The sequence below is a fragment of the Copidosoma floridanum genome, unplaced genomic scaffold, assembly GCF_036245765.1.
Source record: "Copidosoma floridanum isolate Cflo_tuat_1 unplaced genomic scaffold, Cflo_Japanese_pri ptg000021l, whole genome shotgun sequence".
Lineage (NCBI taxonomy): Eukaryota > Metazoa > Arthropoda > Insecta > Hymenoptera > Encyrtidae > Copidosoma > Copidosoma floridanum.
This window is the reverse complement of record NW_028321898.1, coordinates 3,685,443-3,705,875: the sequence shown is the minus strand read 5'-3', so window position 1 is coordinate 3,705,875 and position 20,433 is coordinate 3,685,443. Positions and strand designations below refer to the sequence as shown.

The window sequence follows — 20,433 nt, the reverse complement described above, 5'->3', positions numbered from 1 at the left end:
GCACCTGGTAAAGTCACACCTGTAGGATGATGAAGGTGGAGCATGTGGCCGATGTACAGGCTCGAAAATGGGTGCGCACGCAACAGCAACACACATCATATGGTCAACAATGCAGATCTTGGCGATGAAGGAAGGAGAAACAGCACCACGAGCGCGAGCACCAGCCAGGTCAGGCAACGAGGCATCGCATCAGGCGACGACGTCGTATCAAGTGCCAATATGACCCACGTGGGAGCGAAATAAGCTCGGGCTTAGCTGACAAAGCAGTAGCAACAAAAGAAAAGGCTCACCGAGGTTGACACTTCCAGAATAAATGCCCCAGCAAAAAAATCTCCAGGTTGACGAGGATGAGCATGTCGGGCGACCAATGCCAGTGCCAAGTCGACGACGACGAAGACGATCAACAAAATCACGTCGGGGTCACCAATGTAGGGTTTTAGTCCCTGTATATATATGTCTTCGTGGGAGAAGGTGCTGGAATGAGCAGAGAGACCTTGTATATGAGTGTGTGCTTTATTTACTGTTATTACATGTGCGGCTCGGACTCGAGCTCGGCAAGGACTGAAGTCGTCAGTAAGCGGTTACACCGCACCACTAGTATAGAGTGGGGGTAAGCCCCTACATGATGACATCTATCAAACTTTAGAAAATCAAATATAGACTTATCCAACTTATCAGACTCAAGTCTTATAAATCAATCAGACGTCCGGTTTTTTTAACATCACTGCCAGGATCCGTACCATACAACTCTTTCCGCTTCGCGGGCCTATGTTTTAACATCGCAAAGCGAAGAAAAGTTATGTAGTACGGACCCAGCCGCCACTTTCACCAGAATTGAGGACCCTCATGATTCGTGGAGATCCATATTTTTTTTTTTCATATTTCATTCTGGTGAAGAGTTATAGTTAAGTGGTAATTATATTGGTGCCATATGTTCTTTTTTTATAAACCAGCCACAACTTACATAATTAGATAGAAGATAAAAAGTCAAGTAGAGTGCCACTTGCGGCAAGAATGCATCTTGTACCCGAAAATCGACCTTCAAAAAAGTAGTCCGCTCATCCCTTATCTATAATACTTATCTAAGATAACATATTAGGCATTATAGATAACGTGATAGATAACAATACAATATCTATATTTTTGGAGGTCGATTTTCGGGTACAAGATGCATTTTAATCTTGCTGTAAATAGCACTGTTGACAACTGTATAGTTTCTATTCATTGACATAAGTTGCAGCTGGTTAATAAAAGAGACTATATGGCACCACTATAATTACCACAGAACTCTATACTCTAGAATAAATATGACCAAAATGTTTCAGATCTTTACGAATTATAAGGTTTCTCAATTTTGGTAAAAGTGGTGGCTGCTTGAAATTTTTATCACCCTTCAGCCTCAGCTCTTGGTCCACACCGTGCGTCCTGGTTCCTTGTCAGCACACTACTAGCAGAGATTAGTAGGGAGATTGCTGACTGCCATGCTACGGAGTGTGCCCACTTTTTTCCAGTGGTTCGAGCGCCCCGCCGCGGCCAAGCGGCCGAACCAGGCGCACATTTTTTTTTTTATTTGAGAAGCACGGTAGGGGTATGAGAAGAGTGGATTCGCGTCGAAATGTCCATATAGGCGCACATTTTGGAGACGCGTGGAAGGGGTATACCGAATGTGCGCCTACGAGGAGAGGAGTGGAAATATCGGCTATATAGCTGTATATATCTGAACGCACAGCCAAAGCAAGCGACGACACGAGTTTTGCTTTTTTGAGAGTCTTTGGACTCTGCAACTGAGTACATGCTATGTATAATATGTATATATTTATCTGACTTGCTCTCGCTCTGGCTTCAATGTTATCCATAAATCTTATTTAATTAAATCGTGGAACTAAATGCTCATTAATTATATACACATAATTTTGATTTCAATACATTATGTTTTAACTCTCCCGTACTCTTAAAATTCCCAAATCCATTTATGTTTTCAAAAAATTAACCACTAATTTATTAATTTCACACATCCTAACTTCTGTAAACTGTAGGACAAGCTCCGGAGGATATCCATGAACATATGTGACTTCGAAAGAGTTATATCCCGTCCTTCGGATAGCTAAGATGGATAAGGTTTATGCCCCTCCATAGATTTATTTGCACTTAAGGGTTCAAATCCACTTTATGGTAGATATTTTTTTTAATTTTTTTTTATTCAATGTATCATTTTGTCTTTATTTCTTTTATTTATGTTTCGTTAAAATATGTATATGTAGTCAACATTTTTTTCAGATACATCAAAACAAATTAAATTAATATTGATACTTTGATACAAGGCAATTCTATAATTTTATAATACAAAAATAACTTTTAAGGATTTCAATATAATTTGTGTATTTTAAAACTCCTAAGAAATTGTGAACATCCTATTTGCGACAAAAAAAAGCCGCCCGTTTACTGCTATTTATTTAATGTTGAAATTTTAATCAGTAAATGATTTTGATGAACACAATATAAAATAGTTTTGTAAATATTTTAAAATTGTTTGCAAATCTTTAATAAGGTGTGCTACTTTTATTTATTTTTAGACAGCCAGAAGAAGAATAATGAATGAAACAGTTCGATGAATAAGTAATGAAATTTATTCGGCAAGATTCTGAGACTAAACATTTTTTATAATACCGCAGTATTTTGTTAAAAACAAAAAAAAAAGTGAAATACCTTTAAGGGTGATGATTGTAATAAACATATTTTTAGGCTGTAGATTATAAAGGAACTTTAATCATTTATATTGAATGCAGGAAAAGCATCGTAATATTTTTAACAATGATACAATCGGGTGAGTGCAAGAAAAAGTCTTTTTAGAGTAAAAGTCAAGAAAGAGCCTTTTTAAATTTTCGGGCAGAATAAAGTCCTCTTGAACTAAAAGAAAAAGCCTTTTTATACAGAGGTACACTCGCACTGAGGTGTTGGCGTCGATTGGTATGATTGAGCCCAACGAATCATCGCTCAAGATTATTCTTCGACATTTTTGAGTTCTTATTTGCTCCTCACCCAGCTCTCGGTTGGTCTCGTACCCCTGTACGAATCCACACATTTATTCTACACTTGAGAGCAAAACGAGGAGTTTAACAAAAAGATATCAATGCCTTTTTAACTAATTTGTTTACTTCTATTTTAAGGTAGTAATGTATACATTTTTATAGATCAATTATATACATACACACATAAATGTAGTACCAACTTAAAATCGGAGAAATAAAAATTAAAGGCTCTTTCTTATATTCAGTTTGAAAAGGCTCTTTTACGCCTATTACTCTGAGAAGACTCTTTATTATGCTAACGTGATGAATTATTTAGAATCAGGAATTGTGAGAAGTAACAAAATTTTTTAACTACGAATTTCTATATTAGTAAAAACTGAGTCTGGGTCTATTTCTGCTAGCAACAACTTCGATTAAGTTACGGGGATGTTGTGATATTTCATTGTTTTAAAAAATTTCTGAAAAAATTTGTATAGGTATGTTTCAGTATTATAAATAACATGTTATAATTTCAAAGAGCCTAGTTTCACCGTTTTAGAGGAATAAAATCGCGAAGTTGGCCACTTTAACACATGCTTTTAGATGGACTTGTCGGAAAATGCACGTTTTTACTCATAACTTTTGAAATTTTCTTAAGAATCTTTTAAAAAATTAATATGTTAGGGTTTATTATACTTGAAATAAGTATACTAAAATTGAGGAAGCCTAGCTTCACTGTTTTTAAAATATAACAGTTTAAAGTTCAGTTACAACGTTACTAGAATACCTATATAGTGATACAGTCCGAGGCGAAAATTAGGTTAATTTGTTGTTTTAACGTTTGTGTTTACTTTTCTGGGCATTTTTCTGTTCCATGCACCTAATTTTTAAATTATTTACCTGTTTTGTTAAGAATAATCACAACAAAAACATTTCTAACACGAAAATTCAATTTTGAAATTGACTGTACCACGACAACCCCCTCAAAATAGTATCAACATATATGTAAATGTTTGTAGTGCAAAATCTTTCAAAAATCTGCAGTTTACTGAAAAAATCGACCAATTATTTATTCTAGTTTTCCATTTTATTCTTAAAATCGTGAAGTATTCAAACTATTATTTTTTATTGTAGTTAAGTGCATACTTCTTTATGATAAATTAATTCAGCTATGATTATCAATAATTAATGTGTAGAGCTATGTAGAGTTTTAAAATACACAAATTATATTAAAATCCTTAAAAGTTATTTTAGTATTATAAAATTATAGAATTGCCTTGTATCAAAGTATCAATATTAATTTAATTTGTTTTGATGTATTCGAAAAAAAATGTTGACTACATATACATATTTTAACGAAACATAAATAAAAGAAATGAAGACAAAATGATACATTGAATAAAAAAAAATTAAAAAAAATATCTACCATAAAGTGGATTTGAACCCTTAAGTGCAAATAAATCTATGGAGGGGCATAAACCTTATCCATCTTAGCTATCCGAAGGACGGGATGTAACTCTTTCGAAGTCACATATGTTCATGGATATCCTCCGGAGCTTGTCCTACAGTTTACAGAAGTTAGAATGTGTGAAATTAATAAATTAGTGGTTAATTTTTTGAAAACATAAATGGATTTGGGAATTTTAAGAGTACGGGAGAGTTAAAACATAATGTATTGAAATCAAAATTATGTGTATATAATTAATGAGCATTTAGTTCCACGATTTAATTAAATAAGATTTATGGATAACATTGAAGCCAGAGCGAGAGCAAGTCAGTTAAATATATACATATTATACATAGCATGTACTCAGTTGCAGAGTCCAAAGACTCTCAAAAAAGCAAAACTCGTGTCGTCGCTTGCTTTGGCTGTGCGTTCAGATATATACAGCTATATAGCCGATATTTCCACTCCTCTCCTCGTAGGCGCACATTCGGTATACCCCTTCCACGCGTCTCCAAAATGTGCGCCTATATGGACATTTCCACGCGAATCCACTCTTCTCATACCCCTACCGTGCTTCTCAAATAAAAAAAAAAATGTGCGCCTGGTTCGGCCGCTTGGCCGCGGCGGGGCGCTCGAACCACTGGAAAAAAGTGGGCACACTCCGTAGCATGGCAGTCAGCAATCTCCCTACTAATCTCTGCTACTAGATTTGTTCAAGCTCAAGGCTTGAGCCGCTCAAGCCCCTTTTGGTTCGGTTCGGTTCTCTTAACAAAATAAACCTGTACATAGGGAACCAAACAGAACTGGTTCTGTATAAATAGGTATAGTTTGTTAAGAGAACCGAACCGAACCGAACCGAACCAAAAGGGGCTTGAACAAACCTACTGACACTGCACAGCCACTGAACTTACGGTGGATCACGCGTACAGCTTGCATGCTCGATGATAGAACTAACACTTCACATATTTTTCAAAACGCGTGGATGATAATTTGGTAACTGCAGTATCAACAAGAATTATTTTTGACAACTTTAATTTTTGAATAATAGTCTTGACTTAAATGTTGTGTTTTATCAAATAAATAAGGCTTATCAATTGATTCAATGGTTCGCAGAAAACCTAAGAAAGGGTAAGGATATTATTGTGTCCCAATTCTGTGTTCAGCATTTGTTAAATAAATTTCTTTATCTAGATGTTCCAATAAGTCAGCTTTTACTGTATTCAATCAAAGTTCTGCAAAAGTGAAGTCTTGCCAGGTATGTCAAGTCAATTGTTTGATTTAATTTAATATGTAAAGCATTGTACTCTACATCTATATGTACATACTCGAAGTGTAGTTAAAAGATATGTGTGCAATATCTCAGTTCTCTTATGCTCTTGGACTGGTGTATTTTACACTGATAATTTTTTTTTTTCATTCCTGTTTAAACATTTTTTTCTGTGTTGGTTGGATTGATCATGTCAAATTTTACATACAGTTTGAATTGTGACTATTTTACTCCGTAAATATGATGACTCATAAACATCTTCAATACTTGATAAGATCAGTATAAACAGTTAAATTTAATTTAATTTTATAATTGGATGGTCTTGAGTCATGAGCTTTCTTAATTAGAGAAAATTGAAGAGGACATTCAGAATCATTAAAGATTCCACTTAGCTTTTACATAAATACTTAATTTAATAGAATAAATTGATAGTACTCGCTGTGAGGACGAAGACCAGTGGCGTCCCAGCGAATTTTTTCAAAGACCTGAATGTGTTGTGAGCATAAGAATTGTTGTGCCGTGATACATACGGACTCGGTGACATAAATGTTTATTGCAATAAATTGGGAGCTCGTTGTACTCTGCACTTATAGAATATAAAAGTTTGTTTAATGAGTTATCACCAACTATATAATGTGTATCACCAACAAATATGAAGGACGAAGATGCAAATGTCACAAATAGGTTATTGGTATATACATGTGTATACACAGAGATGAGTAGAGATATTGCTAACAGCCTTGGGTTAGGCGGATATATATGGGAACTTTTTCCCTAGATCGTACATATGGCTATACGATCTAGGGAGAAAGTTCCGTCGAGCAGACAGCGCAGCAGTGAAGGGACATTGCCAAAGACGCGCGAAAATTAAAAATTGTAATATTAATAACATAAGTGCCGATCACCCAATGACTCGGGGCGCTAACTGGCTTCTCTATTAAATAATAAAGTATTGATTATTAACACAAGCGCCTATCACCCGATGACCTGGGGCGCTTACTGGTCGCTTTATTAAACGATATATATTATTAATTAATAGCACAAGCGCCTATCACCCGATGACCCGGGGCGCTTACTAGTCGCTTTATTAAACGATATTTATTATGAATTAATAGCGCTACGGTCATCAGGTAATAGGTGCTTGTGCTGTTAATTATTATTTTATTATTTAATAGAGAGGCCCGTAAGCGCCCTAAGTCATCGTGTGACAGGCGCTTGTGCTATAAATTGATAATACATATCGTTTAATAAAGCGACCAGTAAGCGCCCTGGGTCACTTGGTGATAGTCCCTTGGGTTATTAATTAACCTTTTATTAATTTATACCGTGGTAAGTAAGCACCCTGGGTCATGGGGTGACAGGCGCTTGTGTTATTAATCAATAATATATATCGTTTAATAAAGTGACCAGTGAGCGCCCCAGGTTATCGGGTAATAGGCGCTTGTGCTATTAATTAATATTTTATTTTTTCACAGAGTGGCCAGTAAGCACCCTGGGTCATCGGGTGATAGGCGCTTGCGTTAATAATTAATACTTTATTATTTAATAGAGAGGCCAGTAAGCGCCCTGGGTCATCGGGTGATAGGCGCTTGTGTTAATAATTAATACTTTATTATTTAATAGAGACGCCAGTTAGTGTCCCATTGGGTGATAGTCACTTGTGTTATAATATTACAATTTTTAATTTTCGCGTGTCTTTGCCAATGCCCCTTCACTGCTGTGCTGTCTGCTCGACGAAACATTCTCCCTAGATCGTGAAGCTATATATACGGTCCAGGGAAAAAGTTCCAATATTGAATCCGCCTAACCCAACGCTGCTAACGTCAATACTGCGGCGTGAGCAGCGTTGGGTTAAGTGGATTCAATATCAGAACTTATTCCGTAGATCGTATATATAGCTATACGATCTAGGGAGAATGTTCCGTCGAGCAGACAGCACAGCAGTGAAGGGGCATTGCCAAAAACACGCGGAAATTCAAAATTGTAATATTAATAACACAAGTGCCTATCACCCAATGACCCGGGGCGCTAACTGGCCACACTGTTAAATAAATAATTATTAATAACACAAGCGCCTATCACCCAATGACCCGGGGCGCTAACTGGCCACACTGTTAAATAAATAATTATTAATAACACAAGCGCCTATCACCCTATGACCCGGGGCGCTAACTGGCCACACTGTTAAATAAATAATTATTAATAACACAAGCGCCTATCACCCAATGACCCGGGGCGCTAACTGGCAACTCTGTTAAATAAATAATTATTTATAACACAAGCGCCTATTACCTCATGATCCGGGGCGCTTACTGGCTACTATTGAATAATAATTTATCAAGGAATTACAAGAGCGCCATTTAAAAAGATCTTTGTCGTACTAGATAGGCAATAAAAATTGTGATATGTTTACATATGTTATCGATTAACTTTTTATTATTTAATAGTGTTGCAAATAAGTGTCCTGTATCATCAGGAAAAAGGTGCTTGACATATTTATTAATAATTATTCATTTACTAGATTTGCAATTAGCGCCCCAGGTTATACGGTGATAGGTGCTTGTGTTATTAATAATTATTTATTCAAAAGAGTTGCCAGTAAGTGCCCCGGGTCATTGGGTGTTAGGCGCTTGTGTTATTAATAATTTTTTATTTAAAAGAGTGGCCAGTTAGCGCCCCGGGTCATTGGGTGATAGGCACTTGTGTTATAATATTACAATTTTTAATTTTTACGCGTCTTTGGCAATGCCCCGTCACTGCTGTGCTGTCTGCTCGACGGAACGTTGTCCCTAGATCGTATAGCTATATATACGATCTAGGGAAAAAGTTCCGATATTGAATCCGCCTAACCCAACGCTGGGCGTGAGACAACTTTTTTCCATTGATCGGGGCGACCCGCCGCGGCCAGCCGTCGAACCAAGGCGTTTTTCGAGAGTGCGAGACTCGTATTAAAGAGCGTGCGCCTACAAGAAGAGAATTGGATTCGCGTGGAAATGAGCATATAGACGCACATTTTGGTGACACGTAGAAAGGGTATACCGATTGCAATACATGTGTGCCTACGAGGAGAGGAGTGGAAATGTTGACTATAGCTATATATTTGAGCGCACAGCCAAAGCAAACGATGACACGAGTTTTTCTCTTTTGACTTTTGACTGCAACCGAGTATGTGCTATATATGTTTAACTGACACTTGCTCTCTCGCTCTTGCTTGAATGTTATCTGTCAATCTTACATTCGATTTAATCGTGAAACTAAATGCTCATAATTATATGCACAGAATTTGATATGAAAACATTTTTTTTATTTTCTCGTGTGTATCTCTGTGTGTGTGTGGTTGTCGGTTGCCGCCGCTGTGCCTACGACGGCGACGACTGTACGCAGTATACACTTTCCCTTTCGTAACTGAAGTAAAGACATACTAGAATTACTGTCTGCCAATTATTAAATTTTTCATGAATAACTTATTGCGCTTTCAACTTTTATGTATTAAAAGTGCATGCTAATCTGTAGAGTGCCATGGGCTCTCAACTAGTTGCAATAAATATTTACATTGCCAAGTCCGTATGTATCACGGCACAATTGGCTCTCAACACGTTCAGGTTTGGGGAAAAATCTGCTGGAGCGCTGCTGGTCTTTATTCTTCCAACGAGTAGGCTGTGCACAACCTAGGTTACCGGTAACTTACTTGGCCAAGTTTAAGGCTGCGGTCACACATCCGTCAAAAAAGGTGAAAATTGCCGATTGCGTCAAAGAAAGTTTCCCCACCCTTTTCAAGATATATTCGTGCAGAACAGGTTCATTAAACTGCGTTAAAGAATAAAACGTATTCTGCATAAGCGTTAAGAATGCACCGGTTACATGTAGCCAAATTGAGGTTTTATTAAACACTTGACTAACAAAAGACTGGAAATTCTTATTCTTTGAGAAACAAGCGTATTTCTATGTGATCGAATCAGTTGTTTCCTACGCTAAAAAATGCTGTTTAAAACAGAATCTCATCGGTTTTATTAAAAAAACATCAATGATAGAACAATTTTTTACTTTTTGTACCAAATCCCGTTACTCTCAATATCTGTTTCCATTAGGCCGCGGTTACATAGCTGCAGAAGTAGGCAACGGAACGTCACTGCGTCAGAAAAAAAGGTTCCCCTGCCATCGTTTTAGCAAATGACGCTTCTGTTTCCGTTAGACAGAAACTGCATCGTGCACATGGACGTGGAACGGTACGTTGCGTCATAGTAGCAGCCAAGGGTGATGGAGAGCTTAAGTGGGAATAGTTTGATATTGTGTATTTGATAAAAATTATGATCAGATGACTGTCATTTCTTGACAGCTAACTGCTATAAGTACAATGACACGTGAAAGCATAAAAAAAGTATGGTAATTGTTGTGTTAAATTAATATTTCGTTAACTTCCGTAAATACGTTACGCTGAGGTTCCGCATCCATGTGCACGATGCTCTTTTTGTCTAACGGAACCAGAAGCGTCACTTGCTAAACCGATGATTAGGAAACCTTTTTCTCTGACGCAGCGACGTTACGTTGGCTACTTCCGTAGCCATGTAACCGCGGCTTTACGCAGCTACTTTATTCGTCTTTGTATGATGCACTCAACCTTTTTGCGGGAACAAAATTTTTGTGAACATTTTGTATCATTTCTGCTTTCTCGCACTAGATATCGCATAGAAGCCGCAGGCCAAGCTGACAAGCGTCTGGAGCCAGTTAACACTTTCAAAGGAGAAAAAAAAAATTAACGCATTATCTATTCGCACCTTATATCGACGTTATCACGTGAATATAGGATAGAAATATAAGAATAGAGTGCGAGTAACCCCCACAACCCTTTGCTTAGCTTTGTCCTATGGTGTGAGAAAAAATGCTGCAGAAATGCGAAAATTTCTTGCGTGTCACTTATACTCTTGTGACAAGAAAGAGGCACACAGAGAATCTTTGTATCAGTCTCTCTCGCACCAATAAAAATCGGCAGACGTAGTTATGTGGGTTAAGCGCTCTCTATTCGTATATTTCTATGAGATACAAGATGCGTTCCGTAAGCACTGCCGTTGAATCCAAGTATTTAGATAATGGGTAGATAACTTAATAGTGTGAGAGACATAACATGTCATACTTTCCCCCCTGCACTTAAATGCCATCTAGGATACCAAGATACTTTAAGATTAACTGCTGGAGCTTACGGAACGAACCCGCAGCGTTGGGATATAGTTTGGACCTGACTTAGAAATTCTCTAAGACCCAACCTCTCTGACGTAAAAAATCACTAAATCCGAAAAAAAAGTACCGAACGTAAAACGCAAGATTCAAATAAGGTCCAATAATACAAGTACCTATCACCCTGTGATCCGCGGCTGTTACTGGCTACTCTATTAAATAATATAATATTCAATAATAACAAAAGCGCCTATCACCTGATGACCCAGATAACTTACTGTCCACTCAACAGAATAATAAAATGTTCAATAATAACGCTAGTGCCTATCACCTAAAGGTCTAGGAAGCTTACTGGCAACTCTAATAAATAATATAATGGTCAATAATAACAAAAGCGCCTATGACCTGATGATCCAAGGCGCTTACTGCCCACGCTAAAAAAAAAAAAAAAAAAATTACAACACAAGCGCCTATCACCTCATAACCAGCGGCCAGCAAGTGCTCTAGCTCATCGGGTGACAGACGCTAGTGTAATTTTTAAATACTTCAATGTGTTATATAGTGTTTGATTAGCGCCCTTGGTCGTCAGGTAATAGGCGCTCGTAATATAATTAAATATATCGTTAATTTGTACAGTGGCCGTCAAGCACTTACAGTAATCGGGTGATAGGTGCTTGTGTTACTGTTAAAATAGTTAATTATTTAATAGTAACGTCTGAAAGCGCCCCGGTCGTTGGGTAATAGGCGCTTGTGTTACAATTAAATGATTTGTTATTTCATAGGGTGGCTAATAAGTGTCTCTTTTCATCGAGTAAAAGGCGCTTGTGTTATTGTTTAATAGTTTATTATTTTAAAGTAAATACTGAAAGTGCCTTGGGTCACCGGGTAATAACAGCTTTTGCTATAAATTAATAATTAATTACTCAAAAAAGTTGTTAAGATGCGGCTAGGGTCATGGAAAGAAAGGCGCTTGTGCTGTTATTAAATAATTCATTATTCAATAGAGTTGTTTATGAGTGCTTAGAGTCATTAAGGGATAGGCGCTTGTTACATGAATTACTAATTTATCACTAAATAGGGTGGCCAATAAGCACTCTAAATGATCAGATGACAGGTGTTTGTGTTATTATTAAGCAATTTATTTTTTTATAAAGCTGCCAGTTAGTGCTCTGGGTCATCAGGTGATAGCCGCTGTTAATATAAATTTAAAATTTATTACTTAATAGAGTGGCCGATAAGCACTTCAGGTAGTAAGCGCCCCGGGGTATCGGGGATTAGGCGCTCATGTTGTCATAAATAATATTTTTAATTCAGAAAGTGCCTAATAAGTTTTTTTTTTTTTTTTCTTTTTTTTTTTTTTTTTTTTTGAAGGAGCGAGGAGGAGCAAATCTTCAGAGACACCTCGGCTATTCCGGCAGTAGTGTCGGATTCACCCAGTATGCCTACCGACTAAAAACTAACCTCCCCGCATGGGACAGGTCCGCAGGACCACTCCCCTAGAAGACAAAAGGGCATAAAAGAAGAGGGAAGAAGGAAAATAACGGAGAATTTCAGAGGCCCGCTCTCAAAGGGATGAGAGGAGGAGCACTTACGCATCTGGGTGAAGCTCGAATGCCTAATAAGCGACCCGGATCATCGGTTAATACACGCTTGTATTATCAATTAATAATTTATGATTTAATAGAGATGCTAGTTACCGCTCAGGGTCAACGGGTGATGAGCGCTTGTGTTATTATGCAATAATTTATTATTAAATTGAGTGTCTCATAAGCTCCCTGGGTTATCGGGTATTAGGCGCTTGTGTTATTATTGAATGATTTATTATTTTATAAAGTGTTCAATAAGCGCCCTGGGTTGTCAGGTAATAGGCGCTCGTAATATAATTTAATTTATTATTACTTTGCAAAGTGGTCATTAAGCTCTTGGAGTGATCGGGTAATAGGCGCTTGTGTTATTGTTTAATAATTCATTATTTAATAGTTAGGCAAGTAATCGCCCCGAATTATCGGTTGATAGGTGCTTGTGTTATTATTAAATAATTTATTGGTTAATAGAGTGGTTAATAAGCGCCCCGGGTCATTAGGTGACAAACGCTTGTGTTATTTTTGAATAATTTCTGATTAACTAGTGATGCTTGTTTGCGCTTAGGGTCATCGAGTGATAAGCGCTTAGGTGGCTATAAAATAATTTATCATTAAATAGAGTGGCTAATAAGCTCCCTTGGGTGATTTGTCAGATAATAAGCGCTTGTGTTATTTTTAAATGACTCATTATTTCATAGAGTGCTTAATAAGCACCCTGAGCGTCAGCTCATAGGCGCTCGTAATATGATTTGATATATCATTACTTTGTAGATTAGCCATAAAGCTCTCTTAATGATCGGGTGAAAGGTGCTTGCGTGATTATTACATGATTGATTATTTGATAGTAAGGCAAGATAGCGCCTTGGATCATCAGTCGATGGGTGCTTGTGTCATTACGTAATTCATCATTTAATAGAGTGGCTATTAAATGCCTCGGGTCTTCGAGTAATAGGCGCTGGCATTATTAGCAAATAATTTATTATTTAATGGAGTGGCTAATAAGCGCCCCGGCTCATCGGCTAATAGATGCTTGTCTTATTTCTAAATTGTTCATTATTTCATTGAGAGTTCAATAAGCGCCCTGTGTCGTCAGGTAAAAGGCGCTCGTAATACAATTTAATATATCATTGCTTTAAAGAGTGGCCATAAAGCTCTTAATGTGATCGGGTAATGAGTGCTTGTGATGAAAATTATTTTTTCTTAAAACCTATTGTAGTGGTTAATATGTGTCCTTGGTCATCGAGTGAAAGGCGCTTGTGTAATTATTAAATAATGCATTATTTAATAGAGTGGCTTATGAGTGCCCTGAGTCATCAAGTGATAGGCACTTGTTATATAAATTTCTAATTTATCATTAAATAAAATGGTCAATAAGCAGTTCAAAAGATCAGATATCAGGTACTTGTGTTATTATTAAATAATTTTCTATTTTATAGTGTGGCCAGTTAGCGCCCTGCATCATCATGTGATAGCTGCTGGTGATATTAATCAATAATATATCACTTAAGGTGGCTCCAGTGGCCTCAATGTTAAAATTATAAATAACCCAACCGAGGTTAATAAAATTGAATTATATTCTTTGAATTCCCATCTTTCTATTCGTATAAAAAAAAATTAAGGTTGACGATGAAAATTGTAAGAAATCATGCTTACAAAATCGTAGTTTTAAGACGGGTTGGATAGGAAATGCAAGCTTACGCAATATACAACCTACTGCTGCACTTATATAAATAACCCGTAAGGTCATCAGGTAATAAGCGCTTGTGTTATTATGCAATAATTTATCATCAAATCTAGTGGCTAATAAGCTTCCTGGGTTATCGGGTGATTGACGCTTGTGTTATTATTAAATACTAATTTATCTTATACAGTGATTAATAAGCGTCGTCAGGTAATATGCGCTCGTAATATAATTCAATATATCATTACTTTGTAGGGTAACCATCAAGCTCTTTTATTGATCGGGTGATAGGTGCTTGTGTTTTTGGATATAAATTTATGATTTAATAGTGTTGATAGTTAGCGCTCAAGGTCATCGGGTAATAAGCGCTTGTGTTATTATGCAATAATTTATCATTAGATCTAGTGGCTAATAAGCTTCCTGGGTTATCGGGTGATGGCCGCTTGTGTTATTATTAAATGATTTATTGTTTTATAGAGTGTTTAATAAGCGCCCTGGGTTGTCAGGTACTATGCGCTCGTAGTATGATTCAATATATTATAACTTGGTAGAGTGGACATCAAGCTTTTGAAGTGATCAGGTGTTAGGTGATGGTGTTATTATTAAATAATTAATTATTTATTAGTTAAGCAAGTGAGTGCCTCGGATTATCGGTCGATAGGTGCTTTTGTTATTATTAAATAATTCAACATATAGTAGATTTGTTATCAAACGCCCTGGGTCTGCGGGTAATGTTATTACAAATAATTTATTATTCAATGGGGTCGCTTATAAGCGCTCCGGTTCATTGGGTGATAGACGCTTGTGTTATTTTTAAATAGATTATTTATTTGTAGAGAGTTTTATTAGTACCCTGGGTCGCTAGGTAATAAGCGCTCGTATTATAATTTAATATATTATTACTTTGTAGTGTAGATATCAAGCTTCTTTAGTGATCGTGTGATAGGTGCTTGTATGCTTAATTTATAAGTTTATTACATAATAGTTAAATAAGTAAACGCCCCCGATCATCGGGTGATAAGCGCTTGTGTTATTATTAAATAATCTATTATTTAATAAAGAATACTGTTGGTGCCTTGGCTCATCGGGTAATAGCTGCTTCTGTTATAAATAATTAATTCATTTCTTAACTGATTGGGCAATAAGCTTTCTTGTTTATCGGGTGATAGGCGCTTGTGTTCTTATTAAATAATATATTATTCAATAGAGCGGCTCATAAGCGCCCCGAGTCACCGTGTGATAGTCGCTTGTGATATAAATTAATAATTTATTCCTTGATAGAGTGGCTAATTAGAACTCCGAGTTATCGGGTGATAGCTGCTTGTGTTATTAATCAATAATTTATTATTTGATAATAAGGCCAGTAAGCGCTTCTAGTCATCGGGTAATAATAATAATAGGTGAATTACTAATTTTTTACCTAATAGAGTGTCCAATAAGCACTTCATGTGATTGGGTGATAAGTGCTTCTGTTATCATTAAATAGTAACATCAGTGAGCGCCCCTGGTCGTCGGATATTCGGCGCTTGGGTTAATTCTATATAACTTGTTATTTATCAGAGTGGCTAATAAAATCCCTGGGTTATCGGGTGATAGACGCTTGTGATATAAATTAATAACCCATTACTATGTTAAGTGCCTAATAAGCACTTCGAGTGATCAGATTATAAGTGCTTCTGTTATTATCAAATAATTCATTTCTTAATATCAAGACCAGTAAGCGCCCTGGGTTATGGGGTGATAGCCGCTTGTGATATGAATCAATTATTTATTCCTTAATATGGTGGCCAACAAGCACTTTGACTCAACGGGGGATAAGTGCTTGTGTTACTATTAAATAAGTTATTTTACGATAGTGAGGCTAGTAAACGCCTTAGATCAAGTTTTAAATGCTTGTGTTTTTATTGAATAATTTATTGTTTAATAGTGAGGACAGTCAGCGCCCTGGTTGATCGACTGATAGGCGCTTGTGTTATTACTCAATAATTTATCTTTTAATAGAGTGGCTAATAAGGGCCCCAAGTCGTCGGGTGATAGACGCTTGTGTTTTTTGTTATTTATTTATGATTCCATAGTGATGTCAGTTAGTGCTCAGGATCATCAGGTGATAGTTGCTAGTGTTATTATAAAATTATTTATTTTTAAATAGAGTTGCTAATGAGCACTTTAGATCAGTGAGTGATAGCCGCTTGTGATATCAATTTATAATTTATTACCGAATAGAGTGGCCGAAAAGCAGTTCTAGTTAATGAGTAAAAGGTTCTTGTGTTATTATTAAATAGTTTATTATTTAACAGAGTGGCTAATAAGCTCCCTGAGTCATCGGGTGATAGGCGCTTGTGTTATTATTAAATAATTTTTTTATTAAACAGTGAAGCTATAAAGCGCCCCGGTTTATCGGGTGATAGGCGCTAGTGTTATTATATAATTTATTATTCATTAATGTGGGTAATATGCACCCCTAGTCATCGAGTAGTGGGTGCTTGTAACACAAATTAATAATTTCTTACTTAATATAGTAAGTATGCTGGGTCATCGAGTAATAGCCGCTTCTGATATAAATTAATTATTTATTACTTAATTGAGTGGCTAATAAGCATTTCGAGTGTTAGGGTGATAGGTGCTTGTGTTATAATTTAATAACTTATTATTTAATAGTAAGGGAAGTGAATACCCTGTGTCATAATTTGATAGGTGCTTGTGTTATTATTGAATAATTTATCATTTAATAGAGTGGCTAATAATTGCTCCGTTACATCGTGTGATAGGCACTTGTGTTATTATTAAATAATTTATGATTTAATATGTTGATACTGTAAGTGCCCTGGGTCATCGGGTAAGAGCCGCTTCTGATATAAATTAATAATTTATTACTTAATAAATTGGCCAAGTAGTTTCCGGGGTTATCGGTTAATACGTTTTTCTAATATCTATTAATAATTTAGTACTTAATAGAGTAGTTACTATGCACCCTTGGTTATTAGGTGATAGGTGCTTGTGTTATTATTCAATAAATTATTTGTTAATAGGGTGGCTAATAAGCGCCCCTGATCATCGGATAATAGGCGCTTGTGATAAATGTAACTAATTTATTACCTAATCAAGTGACTAATTATCACTTTGGATCATTGCATGACAGGTGCTTCTATTATTAAATAATTTATTATTTTATAGCGAGGTTAGTAAGCGCTCTGGGTCATTGGGTAATAGCCGCTTGTGATATAAATCAATAATTATCTACTTAATAGAGCGGCCAATAAGCTCTTTGAGTAATCGGGTGATAAAGGCGCGTGGTATTTTTAATAAATTATGAGTTAATAGTGTGGCTAGTTAGCGCCTAATATCATCGGCTGATGTGTGCTTGTGTTATTATCAGATAATTTATCATTAAACTGTGAGGCCAGTAAGCGCCCCTGGTCATGGGGTGGTAGCTACTTGTGATATAAGTTAATGATTTATTATTTCATTAAAGTAGCCAATCAGAGCATCGAGTAATTAGGTGATAGGTGCTTGTGTGATTATTACATAATTCATTATTTAATAGTGAAGCAAGTATCGTACGGAGTCATTAGGTAGTCGGCGCTTGTGTTATTTTTAATTGATTTATTATTTTATAGAGTGTTTAACAAGAGCCCTGTGTTATCGAGTAATAGGCGCTCGTGATAAAATTTAATAATTTCTTACTTCGTAGAGTGGCCAATAAGCACTTCAAAAGATCGGGTAGTAGGTGCTTGTGTTATTATTAAATTAGTTTATTTTTCAATAGTTAGGTCAGTAAGCGCCCCTGGTCGCTGGGTGATAGTAGCTTGTGTTATTATTAGAAAACTTATTATTTAATGGAGGGATAATAAGCTCCGTGGTCATCAGGTGATAAGTGTTTGTGATATAAATTTATAATTTAGTACTTACAGAGCGGCCAAAAATACTTCGAGTGATCTTGTAGTAGATGCTTGTGTTATTATTAAATAATTTACAATGTAATAGAGTAGCTATTGAGCGCCCTGGGTCATCAAGTGATTGGCGCTTGTGTTATTATTAAATCATTTATTATTTAATAGAGAAGCTAATGAGCGCCTCTTTTATAGGGTGATAGGTGCTTATATTATTATTAAATAATTTATTATTTAATTGTTAATACTGGAAGTACCTTAGGTCATCGGGTTATAGCCGCTTCTGATGTATATTAATCTATTACTTTGTAGAGTGGCCAATAAGCACTCCGGGAGATTGGGTGATAAATGCTGGTGTTATCACATTACTTTATTATTACATACTATGGCAAGTAAGCGCCCTGGTTAATCGGATGATAGGCGCTCGTGATAAAATTTAATAATTCATTACTTCGTAGAGTGGCCGACAAGCTTTTCAAAAGATCGGGTAGTAGGTGCTTGTGTTATTATTAAATTAGTTTATTTTTTAATAGTTAGGTCAGTAAGCGCCCCTGGTCGCTGGGTGATAGTAGCTTGTGTTATTATTAGATAACTTATTATTTAATGGAGGGATAATAAGCTTCCTGGATCATCAGGTGATAAGTGTTTGTGATATAAATTCATAATTTAGTACTGACAGAGCGGCCAAAAATACTTCCAGTGATCTTGTAGTAGATGCTTGTGTTATTATTAAATAATTTATAATGCAATAGAGTAACTATTGAGCGCCCTGGGTCATCAAGTGATTGGGGCTCGTGTTATTATTATACAATTTTTTCGCAACAGCGTGCGGAAAATAGGTGTTTTCCACTCTGATATTAGTGTGGAAAATCGATTTTCCCACATCGTGTGCAGAAAAGGTGTGTGGCAAAGGTTTTTCCGCACAGTATGCGGAAAAGGTGTGCGACAAAAACCTTTTCCACACATCTTTTCCGCACACTTTGTGGAAAAATCGATTCTCCACACGAAAATCAGTGTGAAAAACACCTATTTTCCGCACACTTATTGCGAAAAAACTTGTACGCAACTCGTGCGGGACGATTTCCCGCACTCGTGTGATAGACTCGCACTCGTGGCTGGTGACGGTAACTCGTGCCGTGTGATCACACTCGTGCGAGTCATTTACGACTCGTGCGGGAATTCGTCTTTTCCGCACTTGTTACATAAATAACCAATTATTAAATAGAGAGGCTAATGAGCGCTTCTTTTATCGGGTGATGGGTGCTTGTGTTATTATTAAATAATTGAGTATTCAATTGTTAATACTGTACGTGCCCTAGGTCATCGGGTAATAGCCGCTTCTGATGTATATTAATATATTACTTAATAAAATGGCCAATCAGCACTCCTAGAGATTGGGTGATAGATGCTTATGTTATTATTACATTACTTTATTATTATATCGTAAGGCAAGTAAAAGTGCCGGGTTATCGGGTGATAAGCTTTTGTGATACAAATTAATAATTAATTACCTTCGAGTGATCGTGTGATAGGTCTTTGTGTTGTTATTAAACAACTTATTATATTATAGTGCGGTCAGTTAGCTCCTAGGTTTATTGGGTGATATCCGCTTACGATATAAATTAATAATTTATTTCTTCATAGAGTGGCCATTAATTACTTTGATTTAACAGGTGATAAGTGCTTTTGTTATTATTTAATAAATTATTAATTAATAGTGAGGCTAGTTGGCGCCTTAGGTCATTGGGTGTTAGGCGCTTGTGACATTGTTTAACAATTTATCGTTTAATAGTGAGGCCAGTAAGCACCCTAATTTATCGGGTGATTGGCGCTTGTGTTATTGATTAATAATTCATCGTTTAATAGAGTGGCTAGTAAGTGCTGTGGGTCATCGAGTTATACGTGCCTGTGTTATTATTAAATAATTTATTATTTAATTGTTTGGCCAGTAAGCGCCCCGGGTCATCGGGTGTTAGGCACTTGTGTTACGGCACTTTACTTGAGTTTTGCGCTCTACTTTCGGTTCTTCTGTTTCCTGGATCTAGTGATTTTTTACGTCAGGGAGATTGGGTCCTAGAGAATTTCCAATATTTTGGCCGGAATTATATCCTAACGCTGATTTACCGGTTCTTACAGGCTTTCATTTGAAGGGTGCGTTCCCTTTCGAGTGAGCAAAGCGAGTGACGTGCATGTGCATACGGAGATATCACATTCGAATAAACAAAGTGAATAAATAAATTTAGTTGCTTAATTAATTTATAATTTGTATATTATAGATATAAATCATTCAAAATTGGCAAAAGATGTTGTGTAAAAGACTCTAGAAGTGTTTTAGGATTATCTAGTTTGTTAATAAATCACGAAAGTCTGTTTATATTGTAGAGC

The 20,433-nt window shown here is 36.3% G+C and overlaps 2 protein-coding genes across 3 annotated transcripts in view; one reads left to right on the top strand and one right to left on the bottom strand.

Annotated features, from left to right (window-relative positions):
- The window catches only part of PIP4K (phosphatidylinositol 5-phosphate 4-kinase), a 541,345-nt gene extending 535,138 nt beyond the window's left edge, over positions 1–6,207 (bottom strand). The window contains exon 1 of the mRNA XM_089594386.1: positions 6,158–6,207. The gene's annotated coding sequence lies outside the window, so the exon portion shown is untranslated. The remainder of the gene's footprint in view (positions 1–6,157) is intronic.
- LOC149374096 (putative histone H3.3-like type 3) overlaps positions 5,363–20,433 on the top strand; it is a 166,572-nt gene continuing 151,501 nt past the window's right edge. For both annotated transcript variants that reach the window (XM_089594389.1, XM_089594388.1), the window contains exons 1-2: positions 5,363–5,583; positions 5,647–5,710. In XM_089594389.1, the coding sequence (XP_089450515.1) occupies positions 5,558–5,583; positions 5,647–5,710 (90 nt within the window). In that variant the 5' untranslated portion in view covers positions 5,363–5,557. The remainder of the gene's footprint in view (positions 5,584–5,646; positions 5,711–20,433) is intronic.